At 39.9% G+C, this 10,604-nt stretch overlaps 1 protein-coding gene across 14 annotated transcripts in view; it reads left to right on the top strand.

Moving 5' to 3' along the window:
* RIMBP2 (RIMS binding protein 2) overlaps positions 1 to 4,064 on the top strand; it is a 333,192-nt gene extending 329,128 nt beyond the window's left edge. For 6 of the 14 annotated variants that reach the window (XM_037729912.1, XM_037729915.1, XM_017504520.2 and 3 more), the window contains 2 exons: positions 479 to 613; positions 2,720 to 4,064. In XM_037729912.1, coding sequence (XP_037585840.1) covers positions 479 to 613; positions 2,720 to 2,908 — 324 coding nt within the window. In that variant the 3' untranslated portion in view covers positions 2,909 to 4,064. Of the gene's footprint in view, positions 1 to 478; positions 614 to 1,129 lie in introns of all 14 variants that reach the window. The other 8 variants (XM_017504522.2, XM_017504526.2, XM_017504524.2 and 5 more) reach the window with 3 other exon arrangements.
* Positions 4,065 to 10,604: the final 6,540 nt, after the last annotated feature.

Raw genomic sequence — 10,604 nt, forward strand, 5'->3', positions numbered from 1 at the left:
GGCTGGCCTGCTGGGCGGTGATGCGGTGGTCATTGCTGGCCTGGGCTGGTGCGCTGGGTGGTGGTCACTGGTCTGGCCTGGGGTGCTGAGAAGTGGTCACTGGTCTGGGCTGGGGTGCTAAGCAATGGTGTTCTTAGCAGCTCCTTAGTGCCTCAGATCAGCCAAGCCCGAGAACCACTAAATGACGAAGTATTTCCTTCAGTAGCCTGATCCTAAGAATCACAGGGGCTCCTTGTCCAAAAGGCAGATTCCTCACCTCCCCCCGGACAGGCAAAATCAAGACCCCAGCAAAGGGGCCCAGCACTCTGCATGTTGCTGAGGAGAATCTGGAAACCTCCATAGAGTCCTTTCGAGTCCTGCCACTCTTGAACCAGAATAAACTCAACATATACCTGTACTCTGAGCTGTATTCCTTTAGCTAAAGCAAGATCTGGGTTTCTAGAAAAATAAACAGTTCTGCCCCACCCCTGTGTTTTAGGGGGAGCTGAATGGGCAGAAAGGCCTTGTGCCCTCAAACTTCTTGGAAGAAGTGCCTGACGATGTCGAAGTCTATCTTTCTGATGTTCCATCCCACTACTCTCAAGACACACCAATGCGCTCAAAGGCAAAAAGGGTAAGCAAAGCTACTCAGCCTCCTTAATCTCTGTCCTGCTCTGCCATACGTGGTCTTAATACAATCTTTGCACTGATATTTTTATATGTTGGGCCGAAAAGCATATACCCTGATTTTTTTTTTCTCTCTGCCCTTCCATGGGGGTTGTGCCTAAAAATCCTTAAGTCTAAATCTTACTCATTTTACCAAAAGAATGACCCTTTCAATTCTAATCAATCTGCCTTTGCTCACAAAGAAATGTCCCATCCTACATTATAGAAACACATTTCAGTTTGATCAAGAGTGAGAAGGGGATGGCTCCTCTTCAGATTTGGTGGGCATTAAAGGTAGTCTGCCCTCCGTTAGGATTTCAGTCCTCTTCACAGGATCCAAGGGCTTCTCAAGCGTATTTAACTATTAGATTACATTCATGTTTAGTATCTCATTTTTATTTTATTTCATCACTGCAAGTTTTTATATATTATATTTTTATATATATATATATTTTTATTTCTTTGCTCATCTGCTTGGAAACAGAAGAAGAGTGTTCATTTCACACCTTAATCAGGCAATGTAGCCTTCACGTAAGTGAGCAACTGAAGATACCGATAAAGATACCAACTTAAGCTACCTTAAACGGGCCAATGTGGTAGACTTAAGGCTTCCTTGTGGGGTTAAAAAAATAAGATAAAAAGAAATATGTCTCAAAAACTTATTGGACCTAAATAATTAGAATATTACTTGGTCTCAGTTGTAAAGCAACTGAATTTATAGTGAAGCAAAACATCTTTAATAAGCATTTCCTACTATTTGCATTAAGAATATTTGAAAGGCCAACATTGGGAACATATTTCTTAACCAGCTAACTGTGTGTTTACATAGAGAGCTGCATATTGCATTGTTAGCCGCTGTCGGAAAAAGCACAACCTAACAAACATGTTTACTATAGGAAGTTCTCCTTTAAAAACTTAACCCAAGGTCAAGCAGATAAGTAGTGAGCCCGGGTGACCAAGTGTTGGCTCTAAACCTCCAAATGCTGGCTCCAACTGCCAGAGTGTGTTTTCCTTAAGTAACCATGCCTCTACCTTATGAGAGAGCTATGCTCCTCCTCAAAGCACAAACATTCTGAGAGAGACGTTGGTGAAGGACGGATTTGCTGTTGGTATACCAATGCAATACTAAGTTTATGAAACATGCAGCTCACATGATGCATTAGACGGAATAGATGGTATCTTCAGGTGTACTTTGGGATGCTTTACTAGGTGTTTTCCATTAGAATTCGACCTTGATTTTAAATCCAAGCAAGCTTGAAGCCCCTTGGCTTATAGCATTTGCCTGCCGAATACTGAACGCTCACATGGCAAAAGCTGCTCTGGAGAGGTGGGGGCCAGAGGAATGATGGTGCTCTGTCAACTCAGGCACATACTTAGCTGTAGAAGGAAGTGAGGCAAAGTCGTCCTGCAATGTCTACCCCTCTGAAGCACTATTAAGCACTTAACGTATACTGAAATATTACCATGCTATCTACTGAGGAAAGTTCATGTTCAATTATTTGGAAATAATGAAAGCATCCACTAAGGGCCTTTAAGCTTTCTTTGATTGTAATTAAGGTTCATTTTAGTTTTTTTCTTTTTTTTCTTTCAACCAGTGTGCCATCTCTAATATTTCTATAGTATATTAACCAACCCAGGAATGCACTTTAACAATATCAGGATTTTATATAACCAAATAGTTTCAGATACAACAAAATTCCCCTTAAGAACTTTTGCTTTTAAGACTACTGATGGGTACTCGGCCAACTTTACTATCAACCTAAATTGAAATCATGTTTCCCCTGCCCTTAGTCTTCATTTATGAAGTGAATTCTTACCTGCCTTAGCTTTGCCAAAGCAACGGCCACCCCGCACTCCCTTGAGACAGAGACACGGACCCCACTCTTTCATGTCTGGGTCCTCTCTCTGCATGCTGTGGGGGAGGACCTTTGCTTCTTGTGGCACAGTTTAACCAAAAGAACAAATGAACCCCCTTGACCTTTCCTGGTGGGAAACGGGGACAGTGCGATGTTACCAAGTGAATTCTGTTGTTGGCGCTCACACACTCAATAAACTGTAACACTGTACCTACTAGGTTCCTCCTGAGGGTTCAGGTACAGCAAGGAGAGCTCCATCCCCCACAGTCCATCTCCATTCGGGGTCACCTACGTCATCTATGGGTTCTGGTAGTCCTGGGAGAGGCAGGGAAATGTCCTCGAAAAAGAAAAAGGGGCTGCTTTCCAAAGGCAAGAAACTGCTGAAAAAGCTGGGTGCAGTGAAATGATTCATGTGCTTCCGGACAACTTCCAAATCTATGTAATTTTCTTTAATTCCAAACTAGGGCTTTCATGACTCAAGTACTTCCTAAAAAAACCCAATCTTCTCCCCTGACACCAGTAGAGAAATGCACTTTTGCACTACCATCCACTTTATACCAACCGCGAGAACAAAAGAGGAGCAGTTGCCCTCTGTCACCGCTGGCAGTCTGCTCTCATTGTCCAGGCTCTGATTTGGGAAGTGGGAGGGGATGTCTTCTTATTAACAAACAGGGGGGCGCATAGCTATCACCTGTAGCTCCCTCCCTACCTGTAATTCCAGTCTTTGTGCATTTGTCATCCGCCCTTAAAGGAATGATTTTCAACCTTTCTCCCTTCTCAAAATGCTTGCCTCATAATGCATAACTTTCACTTTGACTCTGGTCTTGAAATTCCTAGTTTAATTCGCCTTGATGTTCTGCCTTATAAATGCACAATGATTTGTACTGTCTAATAAAAATACAGTGTATACTTTGTATGTGTCGTGCATTCAGTGATCTTCATCCTCACTGACACAGTGGTTCGAAATCAAGTTGTACAGGCTGTGCATTTTAAGATACTAGTTTCAGTCTTTCAAAGCAAGCCAGGCTACACACAGAAAATGTTTACTCAATCATTCAAAAGAGAGAAAAGGCGAGAAAGTAACTTTGTTTGGTAAAGCACCAGTACTCCAACCTTCCAGAAAGCCGATAATCTCCATTGCTTTTAATGTTCTATTTTGTGGCATGATTTTCTGTTACTTTTGTTGTCAAAATGCCATACCCAAATACACACCAATGAATGGCACACAAGGAATTCACATAATGCATATGCCACACCAAAAACATATTAAATTTAAATCTGCTCCAAATGATTCCATACCCATCTTCATCATTGGCATTTGAACAAAAGACTTACAAAGTTGCTGGCAGATGTATTTGATGGTTACTATTTTGTAATTTTGTCCACTTGTAAATTGTTTTTACTCTTTATACATACTTTCCAGACTGCCTTTCTTTTGTAATTTATGGACGGTTTATAAATGAATGACAAAGCTTTCCCCACTGTGTCTTCAAAAACTATATTATAAATTGTAATATAATAGTATGTGGTAGATTTATTAAAAGGAAATTAACGTGTGGTTAAGCTCTGTGTGGGTGTGTGCATGTGTACAGTTACTGTAAAATATTTTCTAGAAATAAAATTTGTTATTTTATACAACACTTTTTATTCTCTTTGTTTAAACATTTTCTCATAGCAGGATAACTGAATTCCTTTCTCGTATGTTTACAAGAAGCACCATAACTTTACCGCTTCTGGGACTATTTTTTAAATAATTTTGGTCTATGTTTTGGGAGGCATTGACAAAATGTTGTGACTCTCTTTAACAGTGCACTCGGTGACAAACACGAGTCAGCATAAACACTTCCGTGATGAATTCAAACAAAAGTTGTTAATTCCCTCTGGCAGTTTTAGAATTAAAGTGAAATTAATGAACAGCTACCACAACATAATATACCAAATATAACTTCATAATATATCAAATATAACTTCCCAATTATACAGAATTTTCCTAAAGCCTTAAAATTATTTTAGAATTCGCCAAATAACCAGATGTTTTTTCCAAAAAGACGTAAAACCAATACACTTATGGCAAGATGAAAATACAGTTCAAGTACCTAATTTCACGAAACTACAATTTATCTCATAATTGCTACCATAATATGTTTTCACCTGTATTTATAGGAAAAGTTGAAGAATTGATAACAAAAATCATCTAGAACCAATGTTTCTCTTAATCTTTTGAAAATATTTACCAATTCCCCACAGTATGAAAATGGAGGCAAACCTGAAGTAATAATGAGCTGGTCTTAGCTCTCCCCCCAGCCCTTATTTTATAAGTACAACTTTCCTAAAACCAAAGCACCCATCCCAAGGACAAGAAAGTGCTGAAGGAAGTCGCATGTAATCACTTATTCTAGCCCTAGCTCCCTCCCAAACGAACGCAGCTGAGAGTCACTTCTGTCATTTCTCTTTTCTAGTGATGATGAGAGAAACAATGTTTTCCTTTTATGTCCTAAAATTGTACCAAACAAGTTAGGAAGCTCTCCATTAGCAGTGTGAGTGACACTTTCTGTCTTCACAGGTTAAGTCTAAAAGTAGAAGAGCAAATTATACAAAGTCCTCAAAGAACAGAAACTATTTCCTCTTCCAGTGAAATGGCTTCAACCCTTCCTTCCTCTTGCTTCTAAGGAAGTGAGTGCCTGCCCCGACCTCCACGTTACTGTCCATTTGCCTCTGCTGCCCCCACTCCCCTGCCACAGAAAACACGTGATTCTCTCCATTCACAATGACCTTCCCATTCTCATCCTGACCTGGAAAGGCACAATTTTCATTGAACAACCCACAACTATACCTAAATTCTTAATTTTCTGTTATGACTTGTCTATGTATATTCAAAATGAGAAACTTGTCAAATTTTGTTTTGCAGTTCTCATTCACATAAACATTTTTCTATTCTCTTGCTAACACTTTTCAAATAGTGCCTTTAACTATTTGCTTAAACTAGAACACAAAACTCCTGCCAAGTGAGCTTTACTGTATTTTCTTATTCTTGAAATTTAAAGCTGCACTTGAAAAAAAAAATATGCAAAAAGCTCCAACTTTCCAGAAATTTCTATTGTACTTTTTTTTCTGTGGCCCTGAGGTAAAGGAGGTCTGGTAGTGATGAACTTGGTTCTTGGGAAAAGTTCTGCTAAATAGAGTTTGTTTGCAGGTATATTGGCAAAGACTAGAACTCAATGGAAGCTTTTGGGAAAAGAAAGAAAACTATATTTAAAGCCTTATTCATATTAAAAGAAAAAAGATACACCTCTACAAATTTTTAATTAATTTTCAAAAGCATTTTATGTGAAGTACTCTTTCATATGCGTAAAAGAAAAAGACACAGCTAGCCCCTGGCCAGTTCTGTGTACCTCCACGTGCAAGCTCATGGGCGCAGCCTGACTTCAGGCGCTGGTACTGCCAGCCTGGCACCACCCCTTCCTGCACCCCACTCATCACAGAGAACTGATGCCTGGGACTACCACACAGTACATAGAGCTTACGTTAGAACAGTAATAACCAAAGTCTCGAAAAGAGAAGATGAATTAATATAGGAGCACAAAAGAAATCCAACCCTATCTGGAAAGCACTCCCTGGAGCAGGAGGAGCTATGCACAGAGTGCTGGGAAGGCCCGGGCAGAGGGTTTCTAACTACACACGTGGGAGGGGCCTTCTCCACCTTTAGAACCTCACCCCAAAGATACCAATAAGGAATCTGCAAAATACATACAGCAAGCATAGCATGCCCCACTTCACTAGCTGAAGAAATAAAAATAATGCAAAACTGTTCTACTCCAAGGTTACCCAAAATCCAAATGTCAAACTGCTGCTACTGGGGAGGATGTGGGCCCCTGCTGTGGGGCTGCAGTCCACCGTGTGGCTTAGGCACTTGGCCAAGTGACTTTCTGGAGCCTTGAATGTGTTTATGTCCTTTAACTGGATCTCATTTCCAGGACTCCAACTGAGGATATCCAGGCAAGGAGAACTAAGAAATGTATCACATTGTTATAATGGCAAAAAGTGATAAAGTCACAAAAAACATCCCATAGCGGTCCCGTGAAATAAAAGCTATCCACAACATGAAATATTCAAAAGGTAACTGACACATGACTGTGACAACGGTGCCTGGGGGGAAAGGCTCTACTGGTCACAGCCCCGTCACAAGCAGCCTCTCTGTTCAGGTGAAAGGACCCTTCTGCATGCCCCACCGGTGCCGCAGGTGGCCCATCTGCACCTCATCCCTCTCTGGCCTTTTTCCGTTTTCTGACACTCAGATCCTCTCTGCTCACTTGGCCTCATCTACCACAGCTGGTGTCTGCCTCCAGCCTTGCTACCATTCTGCATTTCACAATCCGAATTCCACTTAGTTACCAGAACGATGATAAGATACATGTAAATATACAAATTGAAAATAATGAAGCTTGTTACTAGTCCCTTCTTACAAGCATTCTCTGGGGCTGGAGTATGAGGAAACCAGATAGGAGGACAAAGGGTCAAACAACAACGCTGCCTTTTGATAGCATTTGATGAGCAGTCACCAAAATGGCCGTAAAACATCAGTAAAATTTACTGGAAAATTTTACTGATTTTCCAGTAAAATCCTTGTAGAGACTGCTGGACTCATGCCAGATTTGGGGAATAATCTCCACATGCTGTGAGGTGAAAGGAGAAAGGAGAGAGTGCAAGGCTCCAGCGAGAAATCACAGCACTGTCTCACCTGCCTTGTTCCTTGGAGTCGTCAGAAGGCAGGTGGTCTCACCTTCACGAAAACTGGGGGCTCAGGGCGCAGCAGTCCTTCCTCTCTCTCAGGCCCAAGTGCTGCTTCTCTCCCCATCCAAATCAGCGACTGCCGAGGGACTTAGTAGGAAGCAGGGAGAGAACAGTGAGATGCAGGCGCCCATTCCAGGGACACAGCCCTGGAGTGCGTACTCCACAGGCGTGGGGAAAGAGAGCAGGACCCCTGGGGCCAGCACCTGCTGGGACTGTGATTTTCCGCACGTCCCAGTGCACAGGGAACCACGTGGGGAAGGCAGGAGGCTTCAGAGCAGCAAGACAGGTACCAGGTAAGTTGTGCAGGCACTGGTCCTGGAGAAGCAGCTGCCCAGCAGGAGAGTAAGCGAGCTGGCCAGACCAGGCCACTGGTCTAGCCCAGTTACGGCTGGGCTACGTATAGCCCTCGCCTGCTTAATGGGAGAGAAAGAAAATGACAAAAAGAAAGGGAGAGAGGGAGGGAGGGGGAGAGGAGGAGAAGGAGAAGGAGAGGGAACAGACTAAACAAGGGCTATGACAGATGGTCTCAGAATAAGGGGCAGGAAACAAGACATGAGACCCTTGTGTCAGAGGCAGAAGACATGTCCAGAAGCAATACGAGTGTTACTGGTGCCAGCTGCCCAAGCTCTAATTCTGAAGGTGCAAAGTGAACGAGACCAGGTGATGCCACAGACACAGGTGGCTGAATCAGAGCATGAAAACCTGGGCTGAGGGACCACCAAGTTCTTTATAATGGGCAGTAACCTTGTCCAACTTTTGCCCTGAAGCAAGATGTTATTTTTATGACCCTGGCCTGTAAGCATGCCTGCCCTCTGCTCTGGAGGGAGACATCATCTTTATCTTCTGGGGCTGCCTGCTGTACAAACATCCTCACAAAGATCATCTGGACAAAGGTAGTCAGTACTGCTTCTTACGAGACGTGCAGAAACATAAGAGACAGGTGGACAACTGTCTCATAGCACTACTGTCAAATGTATTACATTTCAAAACCTGGAAATGAAGACAGAAAAGATTAAAATACCTATTCTATCTGCAGTACTAAGGGTACGAAGCTGAGTAACAGAAAAAATTTGTTACAAAACTAAATACTAATCACAGTGCCTGTTAGATCACAAAACCACAACTAAGCTTGGTTACTATTTTTAAAAACTTAGGGTTCATGTTAAGAGCCCTGGTTTCTGACAACGTGGCTACTAAGTGGAAGTTAAACTATCCAATGGCAGTAACTTAGAAATTAAAACAAAACGCTTCTAAAGAACTTGTGGATCAGCTCTCTAGAGAGAGCAAGCTGAATTACAATGGAAACACGACAAACATGGAGGCAAAGCAATGCTTCAGGAGAAATTTATAACTTTATACTAGAAAAGACAAACTAATGAACTTAAGATATTAGAAAGAAAAGATAACTGAAGAAAAGAGATACAGAGTAGAAGCCAGCGACATGGAAAAAACAACAATACAAAGTTGATATGAATTAACTCTGAACTAAGACTAAAAAGAATACATCTGGAAAGATCACAACAAACAGAAAGCATTAATAATACTTTTAAATTAAAAAGAGAACATAATACAGCCGATTTTGTAAAGATGAAGTATTATCAATTCTCTATTAATAAATTAGAAACTCAGAAAAAATAGACAAATACCTGGAAAAAGTGTAAAATAATGTAACTGGTTAATAAAAAATCGAAAGCTTAATAACTACAAATGAAACCAAAGTAACAGTTAACATTTTTTCCACAAGAAAAACTTAAGCCCTAGATAGTTTAACAAAAAGGATCCTACCAAATACTCAGATCATCCCAATCTTATATAAATCCTTCCAGAAAATAAAAAGACAACATCCTTCAAGACATTTTAAGGGCAGTGTATACCTGGATACAAAACCAAAGATAGTAAGAAAATGAAAAATTATAAGCCCATAGCCAATGGCATATTAAAAAAAAAAAAACAAAGTTAGTTTATCTCAGGAATACAAGAATGATTTAATCTGAGAAAATCTTAAACTAACATGAACTATATTAACAGAATAAAAGATAAAAATGTGATCATCTGAATAGATATAGAAATACTAATACAACTCAATGTAAATGCCTTTGAAAACTCTTAGAAAAACTATGAATAATTAGAAGGAAACCCTGTTAACCTGGTAAAAGGTGTTTATAAAAAATCCTATAATGAACATAATCTTAAATGGGGAAAAGTTAATAAAGTGAAAGCGTAAAAACTGGAAAGAAGAAAACAGAATCATCATTGTTTGCAGAGTATACAACTGCCTACATAGAAAACACAAAATAATACAGGCAAATCATTACGAATAAAAGCAAAGAAGCTAGATATAAGATCAGTATTAAAAAAAGCTCAATTACATATACTTTTAAAGTTAGAAAATATAGTCTTTAAAAGAAAAACATTTACAATGGCAACCCTAGAAGCACATAGGAGTAGATCAAACAAAAATGTACAGTATCAGTACACAGAAATTTATGCAACTTTATGATGAAAGACATTTTAAAAACTCAAATAAATGGGATAATAAGCCATTTGGAGGACGATAAAACCTAAAATCATAAAGATTGTTTGTTCTCCCAATATATTTCTATAAATTCTATGCAATTTAATAACATCTTAAATCTTTCATTAATGTAATAAATAAATTCTAAAATTCATGAAATCATAAAAGAACATGTCCTACCAGACATCAGGATGTAGGTTACTAATTAAAACAATGAAGTGCTGATACTGTGATAGATCAACCCATCAATGACAGATGGCAATGAACATTTATGGGGCTTTGATGTGTGAGGTTTAAATGACAGAGCAGTGGAAAGGAAGAAGCCAGACAAGGTGGTGCATGCCTGGAGTTACAGCAACTCAGGAGGCTGAAGCAGGAGGATCACCTGAGCCTAGGAGTTTGAGGCTGCAGTGAACTATGATTGTGCCATTGCAGTCTAGCCTGGGTGACAGAGCTAGACTTGAAAAAAACAAAAAGACGACACTCTTCAGGAAAGGGAGGTGGAGGTAAAAAATGACTATCCATTCCACATGGAGAAAAGGGAAACTGTACCCTTGTTTTAGACCATACAAAAATCAACTTGATCTAAATAAAGGTTTAAAGTTTTAAACTTCTAGTAGAAAATATAGATGAACATATATCTGACTTTGGGTTAGAGCAAAAATTTTAAAACAGAAAACTCTGCCTATAAAAGAAAAACTGGCAAATTTGGACAAGGATATGTCGTGAATTTTATTAAGTTCCAAACCAACTAAAAATAAATAGTACATTTGCTAAAACTTTTTCAACAGGCAAGA

The sequence above is a fragment of the Cebus imitator genome, unplaced genomic scaffold, assembly GCF_001604975.1.
Source record: "Cebus imitator isolate Cc_AM_T3 unplaced genomic scaffold, Cebus_imitator-1.0 Scaffold323, whole genome shotgun sequence".
NCBI classification, from domain to species: Eukaryota; Metazoa; Chordata; class Mammalia; order Primates; family Cebidae; genus Cebus; species Cebus imitator.